Genomic DNA, 26,527 nt, shown 5'->3' with positions numbered 1-26,527 from the left:
TGGAGGGGGTGAAGGGAGGGCAGGGGAAGGGGAAAAAAATAAGAACCAAGAGACTCATGTAAAGGTACAAGATCCCAATGATGAGTGTAACTGTATTTTATACCTAAAATGTACCAATAAAGTTAATGAAAAACAACCTCAGTAGTATTTTAACACGAAATATAACTTTATGAAACTGATGATTTTAGGGATTTTTTATTTTGAGACAGAGTCTTACTATGTAGTGCAGGCTGTCCTTGGACTCACTATGCAGCCCAGGCTGGCCTCATCCTCAACCTCTGGCGTGCTGAGATGACAGGCATGCACCACTACACCTGGTTTAGGGAAATATTTTTGTCAAAATGCATGTGGTAAATACATCTCATAATGAAAACTACTATATTTTGGGAGTTTATTTAGTATGCTCAGTTGCCAATTTCCTTCATCTAAAATCCCTTTTTCAGTAAAATAATTTACAAAGGGGCATGGTGGCACACACTGGTAATCTTAGTACTCTGGGAGGCCAAGGAAGGAGGATCCCAAGTTCCAGGAAAGCCTGAAAAACTTAATAAAACTAGCACAAGGACCCAAGTTCAATCCCCGGTACCAAAAAAAGAAAGAAAGAAAGAAAGAAAAAGCAAGGAGATGTGACTCAGTGCAAAGGGCATGGGTTGAAGCACCAGTACTACAAGGAAGAAAGAAAGAAAGAAAGAGAGAGAGAGAAAGAAAGAAAGGAAGGAAGAGCAAGAGCGAGAGAGAGAAAGAAAGAGAAGGAAGGATAAGAAAGAGACCAAACAACTAAAATGTAGAATACTTTGCAACCATATTTTCTTCAATGTAAATTCCTCTTAAAACATTTTCAGTTGTGTAACTTAGTGACACTTCAGTGAAGCTTCCATGTTTACCAACATGGTAAGGAGATTAGCGTCTAACCCCCGCTGCTAGTCAGCAGTGGTTGCTCACAGTGCAGTGAAATGGCCTTCTTGCTGTTCAGCTCTTATGGGCTTACTATTGTCAGGGCTCCTTCAGATGTGTCATCTTTTCTAAGTTGTAACTAACTACTGTTTGTCACAAAACTACTTTAGGGAGCAATGGAATATACCCGAACTAGGAATGATTTTGTCTCGTCTGACACTCCCTTAAAATCAAGCATTCCATGTAAAATACCTAAGCGCCTGGTCTGAAACCCTTGTACTTCCTCAAGGTGTGACATGAGAAGGGAGGAAAAACCCTTGACTAAGGTATGGGGTGGAGAAAGTGAAAGGCCACCTTTTATGTAGACAATAGCCTTTTAAAATATTGTAAAATGGGAAGGGGAGCAAGGGAGGAGGAAGGGAGAAAGGAAGGGACAAGAAAACAGTGAAAAGAGAAGAAAAAATGGAAACAAAGCTTTTGTACATAGGGAGGGGAGGGGGCTTAAATGGGGAATGGGATAAAATAAAAGAAAATTTATTAAAGTAAAAAAACAAAACAAAACATTGTAACTGGTGAGTACAATGTAGAAAAAGTATAGTTAAGGGCCGGGGATTTAGCTCAGTGGTTCTGGCACCTGCCTCGCAAGCACAAGGTCCCAAGTTCGATCCCCAGTACCAAAAAAGAAAGAAGAAAAAAGAAAAAGTATACTTAAAACCTTTGCTTTGTAAGCCCTTTAAAAAGATAATAATCCCTAAAATAGAGTCCTTAGACTTCAGGAAACTTTGTGCTGCATTGGAAGTTGGACTCATGGGATACCATAAAGGCAGCTGAATCAAATAGAAATGTTAGTTGAGAAATAGTGTCAGAGGAACTAGTAAAATAGAAAATTTGGAACCAGTGATTTTGGTTCTAAATTATGTGATATAATCAAATATGATTACTCAGAATATTTATATTTTTCTTTGCATAGATGTTCTATATTCTGAGTGTTTTTTAAAGGAAATATTTTGAACCCTACAACTTGGCTCTATCAATCACCAAAAGAGGTAAGTTCTTGTTCAGTAAACTCTGAAATTTCCTTAAGTTATATGTTTAAAACAGCAGAGAAACTGGATCGCTATTAGATATGACCTGCTTCCAATAGAAATGCTATCATAAATACTTGGAGAAAGAGGATTTCTCTTGCACACGATATTCTTAGAGGTAATAATATATGAACTTATAGTGTTCAGCTATGTAAAACATTTAGGATAATTACAGCCACTTAGATTGGGATTGTCTTCACTGCCATTCAGCAAATCAACTGTCTTTAGTCTATGCTATGAGCAAAAATTTCTATAATGCAACTGAACACAGTTTTCACACTTTTAAATTTCACATTAGGGGTTCTTTACTATTCCTCTGGAACCCAGTCTCATAAAAGCAGAGGAAAAGCCATAAGGGAATTTCTTTCTTTTAAAGAAAAACCCAACACTTTCTGGCTAAACAGTTGAATCTATTAAAGAATAAAATACAGTCTACTATCTCAACCCTCCAAAGTTTGCAGTATTGAGACTGTCATTTTGCTTACTTTTGAGGTAGCTGAACAAAGTTGGACAGCTAAATTTTTCAGTTCCATGTACCTCCTAAGTAAAAAACTGAAAATAAAGAATTGTAAATTGACTTGCAGTCAAAGCAGACATCACTCTGCATGTTGTTTCTGTAAAGAGATGACATTTTGCAACCAAGCATGTTATCCAATTTTCTGTCAATGACAATGCCATATAAAGCAGAAACACTGAAGGGGAAAAGTGATTGTTGCACTTATTGACTTGATTTGCATGGTCTCATTTCAGATAATTCACATAAGGTGCTTTACTTTTTTATATTTGGAAACATCAAATAAAAATGCAAACCAAAGGGACAATGCCTGAAATACTAAACTGACGCTAATGTAATAATGACAGACACACACACACACACACACACACACACAGTAAAAGAGAAGATACAAGCTAGGAAAAAAGAAAAAAAGAGACCAGTTAGCATGAGTAAGGCCTTGGGCTTGATCCCCAGTATTACTAAAAGAAAAAAGATACAGGCTAGGGAAAGGGTTTTGTCCTACATAAAAGAAAACATAAAAGAGTAATAAGTTCCTATACAAAAATGTCTACAGGGGCTGGGGATTTTGCTCAGTGGTTTCGCTGCCTGCTGCGCAAGCACAAGGACCCGAGTTCGAGTCCCTATACAAAAAAAAATGCCTACAGGTCAATTAAACCAAATAGCCAATGTAGAGAAGTGGGAGACACCTGAGAAAAAAGAAAACTCACAAAGGGAAATCTGGAGGGCCAATGAATTTGAAGAGAGATGTGAAAGATCTGTATTTATTGGAGAAATATGAGATACTATTTCTCACTGATTTGCATTGGGGAAAAAAAATGAAAAAGCTGGACAAGATCAAAACGAAGCAACCAAAACTTTCCTACAGTGCTAATGGAGTTTGGAGCCCAATCTAGCTGTCACTAGAAAAGTTGAAATAAACAGAATGCAACCCAACAATTTTATTTCTATGTGCAAAGATGCTTAGTGAGGTAGTGTTTGAGGTTATACAAATGTGGAATGATCTACTTTTCGATACAGATCTAGCAAACTCTGTCCAGTCACTTTGATCTATATATAGCAACATGCTTATATCTTGTAACTATTATGTTTCCACTCATCTGTTCAGAGACATGCATTCCTCAGTTTTTTATTATTATGAATGAGTAAATACCTAGGATTAGCATTGCTTTGGAAAAATGTTTCATTGTTTTAAGACACTGAAAAACAGTTTTTCAAAGGTGTTCATGATTTTACATTCCTACAAGCACTCTGTGTGAATGTCAAATGCTGTCACCATGCTATAGTGTAGGGGACAGGGGAAGGGGACGTTACCAGAACCTCTGCAGTGAGTCCTGGTCTCCTGCGAGCCACGGCAGCACACGGCGAATTACAGAAAAGGTAGAAAAAAGAGACTGAGAAGAAACTGAGCTCTAGGTCTGATCAGTGCTGCTCTGGTCGGCAAAGACAAAATCCCCCAGTTTACCACACCTTTTATTCAGTACATCGGGAGAAACAAATGTAACAAATGACTTGCAGAGAGTTCAGTACCTCGGGAGAAGCAAATGTAACAAATGATTTGCAGAGAGTTCAGTACATCTCCAACAAACAAGATGTTAATCAGTCCAAGAACAATGAGGAACTGAGCAGATGTTTGTTTTCCCAGGATGTTTCTTGTCCTGGAGAATCACAGCATCACTGGATCACTGAAGTCTCAGTTGTGACCAGAGGCCAAACTGGAGTTATTCTGTAGCTTGGCTGTAGGCAAGAGAACTAGGCTAACCAAGTGATTTTTCCCTAGAATTATGTAACATTGCTCCCAACACTATAGTTCCTCTCAGAGCCAGAATACATGTTTGCAGTAAAGCAAGGGTTATGCTGGAGGGGAGTATTATATCATGCTACTGTAGGAAGCTAAGTTAGCTAGAAATTAATATACAGTCAGAGAGAGACTGGGCCCTCAAAGAAGTCAGTGAAAAATAAAGATACGAAAATTGTGGCTGGAGGTGGATCTGAAGAAGGCCAGGCCTCAAAATAAAGATATAATGGCCAAGCCTACATGCCTCCCTAAGGGATAAGCAGTAATTTGGAATTATTCTGTAATTAGCACCACCTGGTCCAGTGAGTGCAAATAGGCATCAGTTGCCCAGGTGGGTGATCACAGTATCTAGACCCACCCCTTCTCAAAAATGCCTTCGTTCTTTCCATGTACCCTTCCTACATGAGTTGTTTCCCTATTGGGTCAATATTAGTTAAGCAGCTTTCTTTGTAATCCTATTGGTTGATTATAATTTGATCCACATTGTACTCACATTGTGACTTTGCTGTGTAAAGTACCCTTGACAAAGGGCCTCGGTGGCAATGCACTTGGGACTCCTCCTGTGTCTCAGGAGCTCTCTCTCTCAATAAACCTTTCCTATTCTTGACCTCCCTTGTTCCTTGGAATTCAATCTTTAATTTCAGAGGACACAAACCGAGCACATCTGACATCTAGCATGTTGGGAGTTATATTTCTCCTATATCAATGCCAAGAACAAGATAATCGTTTCTTATTCTGGTAATTTCTGATGTTCAAGGAGACATGTTTTCACCATGGGTTCCAGAATCAATAATTCCATAAGCCTGGTGCTGAGTTTATCATCTGGACATTTCCATCTCCTCACATCCCTGAACAGTCGTGCAAAGGATTATGATGTCAGCAGTGTAACCTATCTTCATTTTCTCAAGGAAAGGATGCTCCACCACACCATGGAGACTTAGAGTGGTCCTGCAGTATGGGTTCCCAAGGAGCAGACTATAAGTGTTCAGCACTTAGGATGTTTATTTTTTAAGTGCTTTTAGGATCCACATCTGAGAAAGGAAGGAGAAGATAGCAGGTTTCAGCAAAGGGGAACATTTGGCCAGGGATTTAGCTCAGTGGTTCTGCCTCCTGCCTCGCAAGGCAAGGTCCCGAGTTCGATCCTTGGTACCAAAAAAAGGAAAAAAGCAAAGGGGAAAATTTAACTGGATTCAGTCTCAAAGATGGTTCCAGCCAATACTGCAGGGAGTCCTAGTGTGGAAGTGGCTCTTCACAGTTGTCCCAAGTTGAGCAGAGATGGCCCGACTTTTATGGCCCAGCCTTAAGGAGTCACTGGACATGGCCCAAAATGGGAAGAAGCATGGCTTTGGATGAGGCATTAAAGGCATCTGACAGCTTAAGGCTGTCCTCTTCCTGCGTGCCAAAGGCAGTAAGACTTTAACTAATGGACAGAATGTCTCAAGGTCTCAGTCATTTATCATACAACCAGTTTATTCCTTGCTCATGCAAGATCTACTGTGGGTCCGGCAGCTCTGTAGGGCTGATCCCTCCCAAGTGAATTCAATGTGGTTCTATCTTGTGGTTCCACCATTTCCATATTAACTTAATCTTCCTATCAATGAGGCATCTCACTCCCGTCCTTCTCTGCCTGCAGTCCCTGAGCTCAGTCTCACAGCTTCTTTTTCTATGGAATAAGCTTCCATGTCCACTAGGAAAGACAGGGGTGCTCAGCTAGCCGCACAGCATAAAGATGAAGAGGATATTGTACTCCTTATTCAGAAATTTAAAGAGACACTCACATATATACATATATGTAGATGTTATTTCACGCCTGCTTTCAGTTTTTCCTGGTGCTTCAAATTTCAGAGCCTCATTGAAATTCTGTTGGTGGGAGAAAGGTAGGGTGGTTTGTAGAGGGGTACCTTGCTTTTCAGAAATGTCTTTCTGTATACAAACTATCATTTCTCAAAATATATTCTTAATTTCCCCATTTTGTTTATTTTCAATATTAAATGTTTTGTCTAAATAACTCAGTCTCATTTATTTTATATAGATGGTCCAGGCAATTCTCCTGTCTCCCCATTTTCCATACAAGTTAGCAAATATTTAAATATGCACATCACATGATGTCTGCTACTGTTCTAAACTTCCCATGGCTTCGCCTTCTGAGGTGATGACAACAAGTAGTTAACATGAGATACCAGGCCCACATGCTCTCCCTTCCTCCCTGCTTCCTCTCTATGCCCCAGACACAAATAAGCTCTCTTGCTGTTTGGAAAATCAGAATCACCAAGCTCCACGTTAGGAGTTCTGTTAGATCCTTTCAAGTGCAAACACCGTTTTGAACCTTCCGTGTGTGTCAAGTGGTCCTCACAAAGGTATCCTGCTCTGGGCAACCTTCCCTGACCGGGCACACAGGCCAGCACCCTCCCACTTTGCACCCTTGCCCAATCTTACTTTAGTTCCTTCACAGCACGTTTTACTAATTGAAACTGTCTTGTTCCCTACTTTGTAGGCATGTGGATTGTGCTGGATAAATGAATGTAAAATGTATCTAAAATGTATCTATGGTTTTCAAAAGTCCATGAAGACTTGAAAATACTCAGCTGATGACACTTCTTTTCTATACTTGCTTTTTTCTCCCAACAACTCAGTTCCTACTGCCCATCCTTACATCCTCCATGTCACCCTCAAAGCAAAACTGTAAAAATCAAATACCCGAAGCCAGTGATGTAACCAGAACCCAATTTGCATCCCCCAAACTTATTATTCACTCTTGCAAACAATGTCACCAGCCCATAAAAATAAATGTAAGTGTTTTTGAAACAATTAAGAAAATTCATGAAAGAATAACCTCCATCCCTGCCTCACTATTGGAAACTGGAATATTAGAGTCAAATTTTAACATTTAAATTTATTTATTTAGGAACAAATCCTTGATAACAACACATTTTAAATACATCAGTAACTTACAAAGGTCAAACCTTTCTGTGACTCTGTTAAACTAGTTGGTCAAAAGTGCCTCAGTTTGCAAGAAATAGGTAAGAGTGAGGGAGAAAATGGAAGGAAAGTAAAGGAAAACCAAAGCCCTGAAAGTACAGCACCCTCCACAGTTGGTCCAGAGGATGGGAGACCCGCAAAGTTCAGGTTCCCGGCAATCTTAGTGGAACCTAGTTCTGAGACGTAGTGTCCAGTGGATGAAACTTCAGCTAAGATGCAGAAGTTACCAAAGTTGAAAAATATCCCAAGTTCTAGGAGGAAGGACAAATATGGCGAATTTAATAACTACCACCGGACGGAGCAGCATCTGGAGGCATCACAGTTTACTTATGCGTGATCAATGTCCTACAAAGTGGCTCCAAGTTCAGTGAGTTACCTATGACAGGTCTCAGCAAGCCTCCAGACAGCAGAGTAGTGGGCTATGAAGGCAGCCTGAGTTTAGGGATCAGAGGTTAAGCTACATTCAGAAGCTGTACCAAGATATTGAAGTCCAGGGCTCTTAGGTACAGGGTTGACCATCAACGCTCCATGCACAGGTTAGAACTGAAGCTCTGAATCCAGAGCCGTGTGCTCCGTGACCAGCAACCTGCGCTTCTTGGCTAGACCCTGGTGGATGGGCTCTTGAACGCTTAGTTGCCGGGGAGGACTGCCACGACGAGGTCTGCCAGCTGACAGGTGGGTATCCGGGACAGATGGACGCTGGGAGGCCAGCGGGGCTCGGCTGAGCTCTTGGGAGCTGTAGGCTGTGGCCCTGGACATGGCAGCAGCATCTCCGGCAGATGGTCGCCCAGATGCACAACGACGACGACCACAACGCACATTCCTGGTGCAGCAGGTCTCACTGCAGGAGGCCACCGGCAGAGGGGGTTGCAGAGCCCGTCTAAGGCTGAAGTGCCTCAGGCCCAGTGAAGCTCTCCTGGCTGCACGGACATCCTTCCAGGCGATCAGGTCCTGCTTCTGGGGAGGTGTGAGTTCCCTGTGGTCCACTACCGCCCGGTCTTGATCCTGTTTCCACAGCTCATATTGCTCAGGTTGAAGGATGCGCACAAAAGCATCCATGGAAAAGCTGACCCTCGCCTCCCCACAGCTGCACTGAGACGCCACTTTACCATAATTGATCCACCGAGGGGTGGCAAAATTGATGGCCTCTGCACAGTTGAAGCCATGGTTGAAGCCAGCGTGATAGCCATAGGGAAACGTCACTATGAACTCCCCAGCCTCCTGAGTCACACAGCTGAAGGGGATCCCATTGTCCCTGAGCACTGTGGGTGAGATGAGAGCCACCTTGTGCCTCAGGAAAGCCCCACAGCCCGTGGAGCTGCCTGGGAAAAGCTCCCTGGCTAGGAGCTCCAGCCGGTGGCCATGCTCTGGGGGCACCACATACCAAGTTTTGGGCTCCCCAAAGTGCAGGTAGTTGATGCTATAGAGGTCCATGTCCTCCGTGTGCCACGCGAACGTGGTCTTCCACATGCCAAAGTACAGGTAGGGTGTGTTGACTCCCTCGATGACAACTCCACATTCCTGCTCCAACAGATCCAGAATGGTTCCCAGGTGCCCAAGGTTCCACTGCTTTGTGTTTTCATCAAACAAGGAGCCACTGATGTCAGCACCATAAATCGGGGAACCATAGAAGCGATTCTTCCAGTATTTTCTCTCCAAATCTTTAAAACTCTGGTGTGGAGGAGTCTGGTACTTTTCACTGTTGGCCAGGTGGCGGTACTCCCCCACCGTCATGGCTTTCTTCCTTTCATGGTATTGAGTAAACACACCTGCCCTCCCAGAGACCACCTGCTGCAGAGGAGTGGCTATCATGAGGTCACTGATGTTGTCATAGGACTCTCTGGCTCTCCATCCCTTGGGAGGAATGACTTTGGCTAAGCCAGCTCTGTGTGCCCCCTGGGATTCCATGCAAGCGATGTATTTGCTGAAATCTGCAAACTCCTCCATGGTTGGCCTGAAGGTCATGACTGTGGAACCTGGATTCAGGGAACCAGAATGCTCAGGCTTCATCCCTGCCATATCATCAGGCATAGACACAGGCAACAAGTTCCTAGGTGGGTCTAGACAGCTAGTAATGCTAGAAAGTAACTTCTTTCTTTTTTCTTTCCACTTTTTTTCCTCTCCTTCTTTTCAATGCTTTGGTTTATCTAGGAGACAGGAACTCAGACTTGACCCTTTGCTTGACGGAGATGATATTTCCCATGTAGGTAATTCACCAGCAATACTCTATTTAGCATTAAGTCTGAAAATAAATGAAAAAAAAAGAAATTAAATGTTTAACTCAGAAACTGGAGAAATTAACAGCAAGACAAATTAAATACTAAAATGGAACATATGTAGCAGAAACTGTAATATCTCACACTAATAGGGATGAAAGAAAAAATGATCCTTTGAAAAAATCATTAGAAGTGAGAAACTGGCTGTGGAAGGGTTGCAAGGGAACCACAAGAAAGAGAAGGAGGAGGAAGAGGAGGGGGGGTGGGAGGAGGGGGGAGGGGAGGAGGGGGGAGGGGGAGGAGGGGGGAGGGGGAGGAGGAGAGGCCAGTGGATGGAGGGGTCTGAACAGGGCACACAGGGAGACCTCGGCCCTCTGGAAGTTAATGGAATATGTATTTTTCTTAAGAGATGAAAACTGGGGCCCTAAAACATGCTTAAATAAATATAAATGAATTGAAATGATCTCTTGGATGCTATCATATCATAGCAGAATGAATAAGAAAACAGCAAAAGAAACCAAAGCAAGTATGGGAAAATATAGAAATTGCATATTATTGGATAATCAATGGATCAAAGAAAAATCAAGGAAGAAATTTAATGTTCTCAGAATCAAAAGAAAATGGAAGCACAACATACCCAGACCTTTGGCAAGCAATGACAGCAGCTCTCAGAAACAAGTGCATGCACATATTAAAAGAATGGAGTGATACCAAATAATGTAATGATGCATATTAACATTCTAGAAAAACCAGAACATTCCAAATCTGAAACTAGTAGAAGCAAAAGTATTGTAAAGGTTAGAGTAGAAATTGACAAGATTGATAAACATTTGCTCAAACTTACCAAAAAAAAAAAAAAAAAAAAAAGAAAGGGAAAGGAAAAAAGACTGTATCAATCCAACTAGAAAATAAAAAGGAATCTGGGCATGGCTGCACACTCCTGTGATCCCAGCACTCAGCCTGAACTACATAGGGAGACTCTTTCTCAAGAAAAAAAAAAAAGGAAGAAGAAAGATGAAATCACAATGGAATCCACCAAAATCTAGAGGATTGCAAGAAACTGTTTTGAAGAGAACCAAGAAAAATAATGGATAAATATCTAGACATATATGAATTGCCCAAACTGAATCAAGAGATAGAAAAACCTTGAATAGACCAATGCAGGCAATAAAATAGAAGCAATCATAAAAACCCTCCCAGTGAAGAAAAGCCCAGGACTTGGATTCACTGCTGAATTCTATAAGAATTTCAAAAAAGTTCTAACACCAATATTCTCCAAATTCTTCTATGAAATTGAAAGGGAAGAAACACTGCCAAATTCATTCCTAGAACCTACCATTATTCTGAGGCCAAACCAGATAAGGGTTTAACAGAAAAAGAAAACTGCAGGCCCATCTTCTTTACAAACATACATGGAGAAATCCTTAACAAGATACCGGCAAACAGAGTACAACAGATCATTAAAAACATCAGACATCTGACCAAGCTGGCTTCATCGCAGGAATGCAAGGATGGTTCAGCGGGGATTAATCAGTAAACAGGAATCATCACCTAAAGAGAAGCAAGGACAAAATAACACGATCATCTCAATACATAAAAACAAAACAAAAACTCTTTGACAAATTCCAATATCCATGCAAGGTAAAAATCCTGACAAAATAGGCATAGGAGGATCTTATCTTGAATTTTCAAAAGGGAAGGGGACCAAGAGATAGAGGGAGAGGAGTGGGAAGAGAGAGGAAAGGAAAAGGATAAAAAATAGAAAGAGATGTGCTATGTGCAGGTTACCAAGCTGCTAAGAGCCATCTATGACAAAAACACTGCCAAAGTAGTAATAACTGGGGAAAAAATGAAAGCATTTGCCCTAAAATCAAGAACAACACAGGAATGTCCAACCTCACTACTCCTGTTTGATAGAGGACTTCAAATGGAGATAGGGATCATTTGCCTCTGGGAAAGAGAACAAGAGATGGAGAAAGAGAGAATATTTCTTATGTATATATACCTATGCTCATGATAAATGGCATCATTATACTCTGCAATCACATACTAATGGAAATTAAAAACATAGTACTTGGAACTTTAGCCACACCAATCAGCCAAGAGAAAAAAATAAGAGATACATATAGGAAAGGAAGAAGTTGAAATATCCTGATATTCCGATGACATGATTCTTTACATAGAAGATTCAAAGACTTGTAGGAGTAATAAACTCAGCAAGGTAGCAGCGGGATACAAAAATAAGAAAAAGAAAATCAGCCAACTGTGGTGGCGCATACCTGTAATGCCAGCACTCAGTAGGCTGACGTGGCAGATGAGAGTGAGTTAGAGGCCAGCCTGAGCTACACAGTGAGTTGAAGCCCAGCCTGAACTACACAGAGAGACCTTGTCCCCCCACCAAAAAAAAAAAAGAAAAGAAAATCAATACATTTCCTGTGTATCAGCAATGAACTCACTGAGAAAGAAATCAGGAAAACAATCTCATTCACAGTAGCTTCAAAACAAATGAGCAAACACACACACACACACACACACACACACACACACACACACACACAGAGAAAAGTATATGCCTAGGAATTAATATGCCCAAGGGAGAGAAAGACCTCTTGTCTTAATCGCTTTTCTCCTTGCTGAGACGAAATACCTAACACCCAAAGTAAAGGAGGAAAGGTTTATGTGGCTCACGTTTTGTAGAGTTTTCAGTCTGTAGTCAGCTGACTCCAAGTCAGGGTGGCAGGGCAGAGAGACATCGAAGAGGAGAAACAGTCCATGCCAAAGAGGAGCAGCAGCAGCAGAAGGTAGCCGCCAGCAAAGTGGCAAGGAGCAAGCAACTCTGGCAACCCTCTTGGGTCCCTTTTATGCATCCCAGGCTACCCACCCTTAAAATAGTACCCGCCCTTCATCCCAGCATTATACACTTAATCCCAGCACTAACCAGGTTTGGTAACTCACACCTGTAATCCCAGCACTTTGGAGGCTGAGGCAGGAAGACTGCCAAGAGGTGGAGGCCCGCATGGGGTACACACTGAGTTCAAGGCCAGCCTGAACTACATAGTGAGAACCTTTCTAAAAAGAAAATGCCAGCATCACACACTTTAGATCCAGCCACCTATGACCGCATGAGACCTCGGGGGACATCTAGATGCAAGCCATGACACCTCTGTAACAAAAGTTGTACTACTCTGAAAAAAGAGATTGAAGATGATATTAGAAAATGGAGCCCACGCCTGTAATCCCAGCACTTGGAGCCTGAAGTAGGAGGATCAATGTGAGTTTAAGGACAGCCTGGGCTACATAGCTCAAAGCCAGCTTCAACTACATAGGGAGACCCTGTTGAAAACAAAAGAAAAGAAAAGAAAATTGAAAAGTTTGTCTTGTTCTTGGATAAGCAGGATCAACATCATCACAATGGCCCTGTTGCCAAAAATTATATACAGATTTACTGCAATTACAATAAAAATACCAACAGAATTCTTCAAAGAACTAGGAAAAATAATCCTATATTCTTTTTTTGGTTTTGGGACACGGAGTCCCACTCTGTAGTTCATGCTGGCCCCAAACTCTCAAACTCACCATGATCCTCCTGCCTCAGCCTCCCAAGTATTTGGATTACAGGCATGCCAGTCTAGGCTAAAATGGATATGCAACTTGGAGAGACCCATAATTAGAAAAAGCAAACAACAAGAGAAGAGCAGAAGGCATCACAATCCAGATGTTAAATTAAATGACAAAGATAAAGTGGTTATGGTTAAAAACCCACACACATTGTTGTATAGAGCACAAATGAGGATGCAGAAACAAACCCCAGGTACTTTGAGCGGTCTGATGTTTGGTGAAGAGACTAAAAACATATACGGGAGAAAAGATAGTCTCTTTAACAAACAGTGCTTGAAAAACTGGTTATTCACCAGGCCTGGTGGCCCAAGTCTGTAATCCCAACACTTCTGAGGCTGAGACAGGAGGATTGGAGTGAGTTTGAGCCCACTCTGGTCTAAATAGTAAGCTCAAGGCCAGCCCAAATTAATAGCCAGACCCTGTCTGAGAAAACCAAAACCAACCAACCAAACAACCACCAAAAAAGCCTGGTTATTCACATGCAGAAAAATGAATCTAGATCCATATCTCTCAACTGCCCTAAACTCAAATGAAAAAGGATAAAAGAACTGGCTATAAAAATAGAAACACTAGGGCCGGGGATTTAGCTCAGTGGTTTCACCATCTGCTGTGCAAGCGCAAGCACCCAAGTTTGATCCCCGGTACCAGAAAAAAAAAAAAAAGAAACCGGAAACACTGAACCTGCAGAAGATAAAAACAAGTAAAACTCTGGAAGACATAAACATATGCCAAGATTTTCTAATCAGGAGGATTTTCTGAACCCAGAAGTACCACCAGCAATGAACAAATGAGATAAATGTGTTGGCAGCAAGGGGGAGCATTCAGTAGTGGATTGAGGGCAGTGTGTTAGTTCCTGTAGTACATTTCTATTTAAACATCTATAGTATTTTTCAATCAAATCCCATGTATGTTTCAAAGCTTGAGTTATGTGAGAATTGGTGAAAAATAGTTATCAACACAGAAAACAATGAAATATACATCACAATGTATGACTGTCATGACACTTTAACACACAAAATGTACAGTGTCCTCCAAAACAAACTAATACTGTAAAACAAAACAAAGCCCACACCTGTAATCCAAGCATTTAGGAGGTTGAGGCAGAAGAATTGAATTCTAGGCCAGCCTGAGCTACACAGTGAGACCTCATCTGAAAACACAAAAACTCATCCTTCTGTGGCCTGTAATGGTGCCCACCTCTAATGGCAGCACTAGGGATCTGAGACGGGAGGATCGACTCCAGTTTAAGGCCAGTCTGGGCTACTGAGTTCCAAGACAGCCTGTACTACATAGTGAGATTGTCTCCAAAAACCCGCATCTGCATTCTGTAAACCAATTAAACAATCCATTATGACATAGGCTAGCAAAAGAATTTTTCAGTTGTGTGTGTGTGTGTGTGTGCGCGTGCGTGCGTCCACGCTGTGGTTTGAAACAAAGGTTTATGAAAAGCATACGCTTCACCGATCAGAACACCACTCGCCCAATTTCAAATCTTTTAATATGAGAAGTTCAGGTTGCAATGAAAACAACTAAAAATGACATACAGTTAAAATTTGGTCAGTAGATAAATAAGGAAAATGATTTTTCAACTAGGAGGTGCTTCCCAATATAAATGTCATAATTTTTAACACTTATTCTTCAAGGAAAAACAAAACAGAAAATGAGGCTTACTTTCTGGTGCTCTAAAATCTTGATTCCAAACGATGGTACCAAAGTGTTGGCAAAATGATTTTCTTTTAGCATTTGACCTCTCAATGAAACATGTCATACTCAAAGTCAGGCCATATATATCTGTTATGACTTGTGTCTAGATGTCCTCCTAAAACTTCATGCAGTCACAGATGGGGCTTTTTCAGAGGTGGCTGACTATTGAGTGTGTGACACTGGCATTGATTCATGGTGCATTTCCAGGATCAAGGACACTAGGATTAATGGTGTGAGTGCCACCCACCCTTAGTAGCCTATATAAGATATAAAAGATAGTAAGAGCTGTGGTCACCCCTTGCTTGCTTGTTTTTTGCTACCTTCTGCCTATCATGGACTGTTTCTCCTCTGTGATGCCTGTCTGCCATGCTGCCCTGGGTTGGAGCCAGCCAATTGTGAACTGAAACCTCTACAAAGTATGAGCTCAATAAACCTTTCCTCCTTTAACTCTGGGTGTCAAGTGTTTTATCTCAGGGAGGAGAAAAGTAACTGAGATAGTATCGATGAAGGTGATCCTAGATTCTTCTTGGATCCATCTATCAGAGATAAGTTCTATTTCTATATTCCCTTAGTGTAAACTATTGAAAAGACAATGTATAAGTTCATTATATTGTTTATTTGAGCAATTAACAAAAACAAAGCAAAACAAAACAAAAATGATTGACAAAGCCTGTAGCCCTTAGAACCAAAGCAAGTGTAGACAATTTGTCAACAAAATGATTTTACGGCATTTATAGGCAAATTGAATCAAAGTATAGAGACACATTAATTGATTACTGTATAACTGGTTAATTGTTTACAGAGTCTCCTACAATGAATTATAGCTCGGCTAGAACAATTAAACTGTACATTGGATTGGTCTGTTGGGCCCTAGTGCAAGAGGCTTGTCCCTACCAATAGCCTCCTACAAATTTTATTCAACAGAGCCATTATTTCACTCCTGCCATGAACCCCACCGAGTCATGGTATGTTATGTTTTTAATGTCCTAGAATCTTGTAGTTGATACTCAATTCAACATTGTGGCATCAGTTTTCATAAATATTTTATTCTAGTTTTTCCCTTATTTCTCTCGGGGGCACTCTGAAAGGGGTACCCTGGGCCCCCAGTGCCTAGGAGGATGACCTCGGCCATTCTGCCAGGTGCTGGGTGGAGAGCCACTCGTTTTTTCCTGTGGGCCACCTGTGGCAGCCAGGAGCTGAGGTGGTCTGGCTCAGGCTCAGTATCATCTCCGTGGCTCAAAGAGGGGATTCCGGGCCCTGGGCGAAAAGGGTCCCTGACCAAGTAGCCAACCAGAACAGGCCCCGAGGAAGCGCAAGCCTCCTGAGACTGAAGGTGGCCCAAATGCAGAGCAGTTCTCCAGGACACCTGGTCCTCCCTGCAGGTGGCCACCTCCTGCCTGGCAGAAATCGAGGGACCCATGTCATCCACAATGGCCCGGTCTTGCCCTTCCTTTGCCAGCTCAGAGCACTCAGGGTCTTGGATGCCCGTAAAGATGTCCGTGGAAAAGCTGACCCTCGCCTTCCCACAGCTGCACTGAGATGCCACTTTACCATAATTGATCCACCGAGGGGTGGTAAAATTGATGGCCTCTGCACAGTTGAAGCCACGGTTGGAGCCAGCGTGATAGCCATAGGGAAACGTCACCATGAACTCCCCAGCCTCCTGAGTCACACAGCTGAAGGGGATCCCATTGTCCCTGAGCACTGTGGGTGAGATGAGAGCCACCTTGTGCCTCAGGAAAGCCCCACAGCCCGTGGAGCTGCCTGGGAAAAGCTCCCTGGCTAGGAGCTCCAGGCGCTGGCCATGCTCTGGGGGCACCACATACCAAGTGTTGGGCTCCCGAAAGTGCGGGTAGTTGACGCTATAGAGGTCTCTGTCCTCCGAGTGCCACACGAACGTGGTCTTCCACATGCCGAAGTACAGGTAGGGTGTGTTGACTCCCTCGAAGACAACTCCACCTTCCTGCTCCAACAGATTCAGAATGGTTTCCAGGCGCCCAAGGTTCCACTGCTTTGTGTTTTCATCAACAAGGAGCCGCTGATGTCAGCACCAGAAATGGGGGCACCATGGAGGCGATTCTTCCAGTGTTTTCTCTCCAAATCTTTAATTAATTAAATTAAATCTTTAATTTAATTAAATTAATTCTGTTTTTTTCCCTCCAAATCTGTAAAACTCTGGTGTGGAGGAGTCTGGTACTTTTCACTGTTGGCCAGGTGGCGGTACTCCCCCACCATCATGGCTTTCTTCCTTTCATGGTATTGAGTAAACACACCTGCCCTCCCAGAGACCACCTGCTGCAGAGGAGTGGCTATCATGAGGTCACTGATGTTGTCATAGGACTCTCTGGCTCTCCATCCCTTGGGAGGAATGGCTTTGGCTAAGCCAGCTCTGTGTGCCCCCTGGGATTCCATGGAAGCGATGTATTTGCTGAAATCTGCAAACTGCTCCATGGTTGGCCTGAAGGTCATGACTGTGGAACCTGGATTCAGGGAACCAGAATGCTCAGGCTTTATCCCTGCAATGTAAGCACCACCCAGATCAATGTTTTTGGGGTGTTTTCTGGAATAAATGCTTCTTTTCCCTTTGCTTTCTTCTTTTTGCTGTCAGAACTTGGCTTGCCCTCTAGCTCAGTGAAGTTCTCACTAAAGATTTCACTGTCTTGCAGGCTTTTTCTGATGCTGAAGCTTATGTGAGCCAGCAGCTCCTGGTTTTTCCATAGCAGAAGTCTTGTCAAGAAGAACTAACCTCTAAACCTAAAGAAAATACAGGGTCATTTAAAATACATGCAAAACAGAAGAACTACTCTATTAATACTATACCAATCAATATTGAAGTTGCTTTATGTCTGATTTTAATGTCAAATGGTGACCAGGAAATAGAAAAACTATCTGAACTAAAGTAGAAATAAAATAAGCAAGTTTTAAAAGAAGTGTTTAACCACTCAAGTCTTGAAGCTAGATGAATTAATATGAAAGGAAACTGAGGAATTGAAAAGCTGTCTTGATGGTCCCTGTGGGGATTTTGCAGGGATTAAGGCGGGAGAAAGGATCGTTTCAGGCCATAGTGGGCAACACAGGAAGAACCCAGCTTTGAAATTGAATAGCCAAATGCAAGGATGTATGTCTGTCACACCAGCAATCTAGAGCGTCAAGTAGGAGGATCAAAGATTTAATCCCAGCCTGAATAATTTATGTACTTAGCAAAACCCTGTCTCAAGATTTAAAAATCTAACACTCAGTAGGAATGATGAGCAAACAACACCAACAAAAAACCTGATTAAAGGCCATTAGAAGAGAAAAAACATGAAGTATGAAGAAAAAATGTAGAAAAAACAAGTTACAGTGGTGATAGAAGTAGGGGAAAGAGCTCAAAATTTACTAGAGACTTTTTACTGTTCTTACTGTGTTATTTATTTTTTATGTATAATTAATTCTTTTTTTTTTTTTGACAGAGTCTTGCTATGTGGTTAGGATGGCCATGAACTCACAGAATCCCTCCTGCCTCATCCTCTGAAGTGCTGGGATTACAGAAGTGTGCCACTATGCCAGGCTTGTGGAATTGATTCTTGTAAACAATTTAGTGGTAGTAATTTTTTCAAAAGTATAAATATTCCAACCTGGTCCAACAGAACAGCGAAGGGTTCTACTTTGCAGCAACAAAATACTGGTCCCTCTGAAGACACTCTCGCACACTCAGAAAAGGTTTCCCTTGTCAGGGAGTATCCTGGCTTTATACCCAGACAACATTCTGATTTAATCAGTATCCACAGAATATAATCATGGGGATTAATTCCTGGTTTCTCTTCCCACTTAATCCACTTAATCGCTCCTTTATTTATTTATTTATTGGTACTGGGGATTTCGAGGCAGGCGACAGAACCATTGAGTTAAATCCCTGGCCCCATGCCTCTCACTTTCTTTTTCTTTCTTTCTTTCTTTCTTTTTTTTTTTTTTTGGCACCGGAAATCGAACTCGGGTCCTTGTGCTTGCGCAGCAGGCAGTGAAACCACTGAGCTAAATCCCCAGCCCTAAACTAAATCCCGGCCTGCCTCTTACTTTCTTAATGTCAATTAAATCAAACTGAACTAAGGAGTTGAAAATCAAGGGGTGAGAAAAGACAAGATAGGCAAATATTAAACAAAGGAAGCCAAAGTAGCAATCCCTAAGTAATGAATATGTTATAGAACCATTAGGGACAGTCTGTAGTTATTGAAAAGAAAAACTTCCTAGGAATATATGACAAGGATGAGCTTTGTACACTTAGCCACACAGCAGTTGTTGGGAGCAATGCTACATAATTCTAGGGATAAATCATTTGGTTAGCCTAGTTCTCTTGCCTACAGCCAAGCTACAGAATAACTCCAGTTTGGCCTCCGGTCACAACTGAGACTTCAGTGATCTGGTGATGCTGTGATTCTCCAGGCCAAGAAACATCCTGGGAGAACAAACATCTGCTCAGTTCCTCATTGTTCTTGGACTGATTAACATCTTGTTTGCTGGAGATGTACTGAACTCTCTGCAAGCCTTCTGTTACACCTTGTTTATCCCAATGTGAACTATTGAACTCTCTGCAAGTCATTTGTTACATTTGTTTCTCCCGATGTACTGAATAAAAGGTGTGGTAAGCTGGTGGCTTTTGTCTTTTCTGCCCAGAGCAGCACTGATCAGACTCAAAGCTCAGCTTCTTCTCAGTCTCATTTTTCTACCTTTCCTGTAATTCGCCGTGTGCTGCCGTGGCTCGCAGGAGACCAGGACTCACTGCAGAGGTTCTGGTAACGTCCCCTTCCCCTGTCCCCTACAGTATATGACAAGGATGAGCTTTGTACACTTAGCCACACAGCAGTGAAGATAGAAAACAAACACTAAGCCGGGCATGGTGGCACATTCCTGTATTTCCAGCTACTTAGGAGGTTGAGTGTCTTAGTTACTTTTCTCACTGCTGAGATCAAAAGTAGGAAAAGATTATTTTGACTCACGGTTTGCAGAGGTTTCAGTTCATAGGTGGCTGGCTCCAAGGCAGGATAGCACAGCAGAACAGCATCACAGAGGAGAAACACTTCAAGTAGAAGGCAGCAAGGCAGCAAGGTAAAAACAAAGTGAGCCAGAGCGGGAGGATGAGGCCGGACTGCATCCAAGGGCTGTGGTGACAAGATCAGCGCCCGGGCACAATACGCTCTTACCCGTCGTATCCCGCCATGTTTGGACAGACCTGCTGTGAAGTCCTGGGAAAACCACCCACTCAGCAGGAGCACATGGTAGGAGAAACCGTGACCCAGGAAACACCTAGATAAACCGTCTCCCTTTCCTTACTCCTGGTGTGATGAAAAATCACCCATTTTGCAGATCATACAGCTTTGCGGTAGGAACAAAGCTCTGATATGACGGTGAAGGCGGTAGTGGCTGGGTTACTTCTGATGACCGAAGGTCACTTCTGCTAAGAACACTGACCCTACGCTTGAGCCTACAGAGATCCGGTGGGTGACTACAATGAGGTAGGATTTTGGGTTCTGTCTTCCTGTTGCTTCTGCCCGCTTTGCTATCTCAAACCCCGAGCCCAATTCTACTTGGCTCTGCGTGTCAACCTGTGGAACAAATAGAATTGGTCATAAGTCCAAGGTCATCATGAAGGGTTAACGTGGCCTACCGCGCACTGAAGCTGCCCTGTGTCTTCTCTCCTGTCTCCTCTGCCCTGATACTTGTGCTGTCTCAACCACCACAGCAGCCCAAGTGCCAGAAGTCTCTGGGCTCTAAAGAAGGCACAGGCCTACAGGCTAAGAAGTGTGACCCAGTAGGACCATGCCAGTAACACAAAAGTTCAACCACCTCACAGATGAGCTGTTCGTGACCACCCCACGCACCACCTGTAACACAAGAAACATTTTCTGGAACTGTTCTCCTGTGTTGGAAATTGCTGGACTTGACCCCAACCCAGCAAATCCAGAAAAGCTTACTATTCTCTTAGTTCTGTGAGCGGCCCAGTCCCCCCTTTTCATAGTCAATGCTGGATCCCTTTATTTGAAGCCCCAAGCAAGAGTCTGGCTGCCCTGTGTGTCTGTGAAACACTCTGTCTTTTTTTGGTGACTCCCAGGTCTTAAGATCCAGTCCTGGAATGTATCTTCTAATACCTGCTACATCACACTCTTGCTGTCTCTCTCTCTCTCTCTCTGGGTTTGTCAGCTTTTCCACTCCCCTTCCCACGTGAACACCATCAGGGACAGAATAGAGATGGCCCTGCTCAGAGGAGCCGACTTCCCAGAGTGGAACAGGGTAGCAAACATGCATAACAGACATGAACTCACTATGTAGCCCAGGCTTGGCTTCAAACTCACAGCGATCCTCCTGCCTCATCCTCCTGTGTGCTGGGATTACAAGCACCCACCACCAAACCTGGCACCAAATCTTGATATTGTCAATCTTTTTTTTTTTTGGTACCAGGGATTGAGCTTGGAACCTTGCGCTTTTTAGGCAGGCAGCAGAACCACTGAGCTAAATCCCCAGCCCTGAGCTAAATCCCTGGCTCTGTCAATCTTTTTAATTTTAGCCATTCTGCTGGGTATGTAGTAGCATTTCATTATAGTTTGATTTTGCATTTTTCTGATGAGTAATGGTATTGAGTAGCTTTACATGTGTTGTTGAACATTTAATTATTGTCTTTTGTGAAATATCTGCTCAAATCTTTGCCTATTTTAATTAGATTTTATTTTTTATTAATGTGCAGGAAATCTTCATTTGTTGTATAAATCTGTTGCTTAATATATGTATAAAAAAAAGAAAAAATATATGTATGAGGTGATTAAAAATACAGTGAATGTTTAAATTTTTAATTTTTAAAAAAATGTATTACAGGAAAAGACATAGCACCATGAATTCCCCTCAAAATCTTCCCCCTCACTTCAAACACACTCATCCCATCATCCTTGTCACTTTCTTTCTTTTTCTTTTTTTTTTTTTTGTACCGGGGATTGAACTCAGGACCTTGCACTTTTGAGGCAGGGACTGGAACCACTGAGCTAAATCCCCAGCCCATCCTTGTCACTTTCAGCAGCAGCTCTGGAGTCCTCTTTCCTGAGGGACTTTATGAGGTGAGATTAAAAAATACAGTGAATGCTACTGCCAAGCACCATCCAGCAGAAAGGTAGGCTCCTAAAAACATGTTGCTGTGTCCTCATCCACTCCTGGTTGTTTCCTAAAGTCAAAATGACCATGAGAAGGAAATGTTTTGTTTGTTTGGTACAGGGGATCGAACTCAAGACTTTGTGCTTTCGAGGCAGGCAGTGGAGTCACTGAGCTAAATCCCCAGCCAGAAAAGGAAACGTTTTGAATCTATTCAGGACTTCCAGGCAGCCAGGACAGTATAACTAAACACCCTCAGGAAAGAGGACTCCAGAGCTGCTGCAGAAAGTAGCAAGGATGATGGGATGAGTGTGTTAGAAATGACTGGAGTATTTTGAAGGGGATTAATGGTTATGTCTTTTACTGTAATAAATGTTTTTCAGGTATGCAATAAATATAAATTTAATAGTATAGATCAACAGGGGAAAAGAAATAAGCAGCAGGGGCTGGGGATTTAGCTCAGTGGTTCCGCTGCCTGGCTCTCAAATGTAAGGGCCTGAGTTCGATCCCCGGTACCAAAAAAGACAAAAAACAAAGAAATAAGCAGCAGCCAATATTTGATTTTCATCCTTATCATTTTTTCTAGGGTCCCTCTAACTTGATGTAAACTTACAATTTTCAAGGAAATTCTTATTCCACTCCCATTTTATCATAAATAAATTGAATAGTTTTTTTGTTTGTATGATAAAACAGGAAAGACTGTTACATTTGAATGGAAAAGGCACTCCATTTGTGATCAATGTCACACAAAATCACATTCCCACCAGAAAACACAAACATCAACATCACAAAACTAAAAATACACAGGAGATCAATACCATTCAATAAATATGTAAGCTACTTCAGTCTCCCCGCAAAAGGACCAATACTTCAAAAAACCATAAAGAAAACCCCTGTCCATTTCCAAGTGACCCGGGTAGAAGAGACAGCAAGATGCTATGTGTTCTATTTTACCCCTCCCCTGCCCCTTCACTACTTAGAAATCTGCCTGCTCTCCACAGAGACTGAAAATGGGCCTCATTTCTTCTCAGAGGAGAACAAATTCACTGACACCGTTATGCAGTATCCCATTTCTCAGGAACCCTGGCTCTATACCTAGTTCTGCTTCCAAAGCCACTTCACGTAGTTCTGGGTAAGACTTGGGATCTGTTCCATTACGATGGGCCATAGGAACTAGGAGTTTCATCTTGCTGGTTTCAGCGTGGGCCCTTGGACCCCACGGGAACTCAGCGAGCAGGATCACCGTTAGGAATCTGCCGGTACATCAGATACTCTTCCCGTACTAAATCCTCAGTGATGGATTTCCAGGCTTCCTCAAAATGAATACGCTCAGACTGAGCTAACCTGTCCCATCTTTTCACTTTTTCAGTTAGGTCCTCCTCGCTGATACGGTTGCCCTCTATGAAGATTAGAGACAGGACAAATATAATGATGTCGATTTTGAGAATGAGTCTTGCATCATCTCCATCGAGTATCCCCAGAATGGGGACTAGCTCATATGTATTGCCAGAGTTATTCACTTTCTTGATTTTAATGCCAAAGCCCAGATACACAGACTCACAGAGTTCCCAAAAGTTCAGAGGGAAGTTGTTACGGTAATCATGGAGCAGAACATGCAGCACTTCTTTCATGGTGACCTGCTCCTTCTTTTGATACTTGTGGAGCAGAAATGACACCAACTTACATAACTTGGCATTTAGGAGCACATTTTGCAGGATGTGAGAGAAGCTCATGTCCTGCAAGGAGCTTGAACCCTCACAGGATTGACTCCTCTGACTGGAAGCCATGAGGACAGCAAGAACTTGTTGAGGATCAGAAGCCTTCAAATCTCCAGTGCTGGAAAATAGAGTGCTGAGCTATAGCAATTCAGCTGATCCAAGAATCCAAACCCAGATTCTGAAAAATCTCAACAGAATTCTCCACTGCACAGTGCAAGGCTAGCAACAGAGGCAGGAATGGATTATTTTCAGAGTCTCAACCTGGAATGGGGCCTTCTCTCTCACCGTCAGCCTACTGTAATAAATTTTAAAACTTAAACATTCTTCATATTTTAAAATCCCACCTCATATGGTAGATATCTTTTCTCTGTCTAGTTTCCCTCATAATGCCTTTTGATACACTGAAGTTCTTCATTTTAATGAAGTTCAATTTAATGATCTTGTCCTTCACAGGTTAGTGCTTTTTATGTCCTTTAGGTTAGTGCTTTTACAAGATCTATTCCACCAGAAGGCATACAGATATTTTTTTTCTAGCTTTGTGGTTTACCTATCAAATATAGGTCCATGATCCATTTGAATTAATTTTTGTGACAGAAAAGAGTTAAATATTTGTATGGATGTTCAATTGAACCAGAGCCATTTATTGAAAAGCTATCTTTTCGCCATTGAATTTTAGTAGCATTTCATGTAAAGTGGTTTCTTATCTGTATTTCTGGGTCAGTTTCTGAGCTTTCTACTCAGTTCCTATTGGTCTTTTGTTCTCTCCTTGTTGTACACTAGATTACCCTTCATTTATCTTTCTTTTTTTTTTTTTTTTTTTGTGGAACCCGGGATCGAACTCAGGACCTTGCACTTGCCACTGAGCTAAACGTCCAGCCCTCTTCATTTATCTTTTAAATGTTAAACTAACCTGCCATTCCTGGAATAAACCCAACATGTTTGTGATGTAGTATTACCTTATTGAAACATTGCTTTCAAATATTGCTGAATACAACAAAAGATGTAAATTTACTGATTGCTTTTTTGGGAACTTTTGCATTTGTGTTTCTGACAGAGATGGGACTTTAATTTTGGCTTTTTCTTTTTTAGCAGTGGCAAAGGTTATTTGAAAAAGTAAAAGTAAAAAGATATGTAAAAGTGAAGAGTAGGGACTGGGGATTTAGCTCAGTGGTTTCGCCGCCTGCTGATCCTCAGTACCAAAAAAAAAGTGAAGAGTGAAGAAAAAAGTGGCTCTGCAGAATGAGCTTGGGCCAAGTAAAAGAAGGAAAATTTGAGATAAAAGAACACCCTGGAGGAAGCAGGGCAGGCACTCATGAGAAAAGCCATGGTAGCCCCAGTCTGACTTTTCTTGAAATGTCCTTGTCAGACGTTAGTGTCAGGTTATGTTTGCCTCACAAGATACGTTGGTGAGTACTCTCTCTCTTTCCATTATTTGGAAGAGTCTGTGTAAAAGAAGGGAGTCTCTTTGCTTGCTTGCTTTTTCTTTTTCTTTTTCTCCTCTTCCTCCTCCTCCTCCTCCTCTGCCTCCTCTTTCTTTTTTTGGTACTGTGGATTGAAATAAGGGTCCTTACACTGAGCTACAGCCCCAGATCTTTAAACATTTTTATTTTTCTCTATTTTTTCTCTATTTTTTCAAATACCAAAACATGGATTGGTACGTTTTAGATGTACATGATGATAACACTCACCATAGGGAACTTGCGCCCGTATGCTATACCTTCTGCCTCTGTTTTTCCCATTCCCCCTCCCTGCAAGCTCCCCTCTCCTCCCTATGTACAAAAGCTTTGTTTCTATTTTTTCCTTCTACTTTCACTATTTTTTTCTTGTCCCTTCCTTCCTTTCTCCCTCTCCTTCTCTGTTCCCTTCTTTAAACATTTTTAAAATTTGAATTTAAAAAAGCTTTTGAGACATTTGCTCTCCACTTCCTGGATTTAAGCAGTGATCCTCCTGCCTCAGCCTCTCCTATCCTGGGATTATAGGCATGTGCTACCACCCCAGGTAAAACTGAAATTTTCTTTTCATGTTTTTTTTTTTGGTACTGAGGATCAAACTCGGATTGTTGCGCTTGCGAGGCAGGCAGCGGAACCACTGAGCTAAATCCCCAGCCCCTTCAGAGTATTTTTTTTAACTTATGGAATAAGTTTCTTAAATAGCTGTGGAATTGTTTAGATTTTTATTTCTCCTTGTATGCTTTTAGATAATTGTGTTTTTCTAGGAATTTGTCTCTTTTTTTCCAAAATTTCAAATTTATTGGCCTAGAACTGTTTATAATACTCTGTTAAGGTATATGGTGTTTACAGTGATGCCACTTTTATTGCCCTACTACTGGTTATTGTGCTTTTTTTTTTGGTACTGGAGATCGAACTCAGGACCTTGTGCTTGCGAGGCAGGCGGCGGAACCACTGAGCTAAATCCCTGCCCCTCTTCTGTTTTTCTTTAGCACACATCACCATCTAACACACCATACATTGTCCTGATTTCTTGCTCCTCCCTGTCATTCTCCAATAGAATCTCCCTGAAAGTAGAGATGCTCAATTTAATCTGTTCCCTGCTAATTTCCCAGGACTGAAACCACTTCCTTTTTAACAAAGAAAACAAGGAGTATATGTGTTCAGCAACGAAACAAGAGCTAGATGTATTTTCATGTTTGTTAGCACACATTCACAGTGCATAGTGATCATATTTATCCTGGGGGATTGGATGTACATAACAAATCCTTTTTTTTTTTTAACTCTCCTTTGCTTTCTCCTCCCTCCTATTCCTTTTTGTTCTTTTGGTACCGGGGATTGAACTCAGGACCTTGCACTTGCAAGGAAGGCGTGGCACCACCGAGCTAAATCCCCAGGCCCCTCCCATTCCATCTCTAGCTCTACTTCCAATTTACAGAG

The 26,527-nt window shown here is 42.0% G+C and overlaps 2 protein-coding genes across 2 annotated transcripts; both read right to left on the bottom strand.

Annotated features, from left to right (window-relative positions):
* Positions 1 to 7,225: 7,225 nt before the first annotated feature.
* On the bottom strand, positions 7,226 to 16,962 carry LOC147821635 (lysine-specific demethylase 4D-like). The gene is made up of 2 exons (XM_087199617.1): positions 16,635 to 16,962; positions 7,226 to 9,512 (listed from the first exon to the last, which is right to left on the bottom strand). The coding sequence occupies exon 2, from the start codon at positions 9,299 to 9,301 to the stop codon at positions 7,808 to 7,810; it is 1,494 nt and encodes a 497-aa protein (XP_087055743.1). The 5' UTR covers positions 9,302 to 9,512; positions 16,635 to 16,962; the 3' UTR covers positions 7,226 to 7,807.
* On the bottom strand, positions 16,045 to 16,720 carry LOC147821636 (lysine-specific demethylase 4D-like). The gene is made up of 2 exons (XM_087199663.1): positions 16,175 to 16,720; positions 16,045 to 16,065 (listed from the first exon to the last, which is right to left on the bottom strand). The coding sequence occupies exons 1-2, from the start codon at positions 16,718 to 16,720 to the stop codon at positions 16,045 to 16,047; spliced, it is 567 nt and encodes a 188-aa protein (XP_087055789.1).
* Positions 16,963 to 26,527: the final 9,565 nt, after the last annotated feature.

Source organism: Heterocephalus glaber, unplaced genomic scaffold (assembly GCF_053883595.1).
Source record: "Heterocephalus glaber isolate CG9 unplaced genomic scaffold, H.glaber_assembly_v1.0 deba00001724, whole genome shotgun sequence".
Taxonomy (NCBI): domain Eukaryota; kingdom Metazoa; phylum Chordata; class Mammalia; order Rodentia; family Bathyergidae; genus Heterocephalus; species Heterocephalus glaber.
This window is presented reverse-complemented; position numbering and strand designations above follow the sequence as displayed.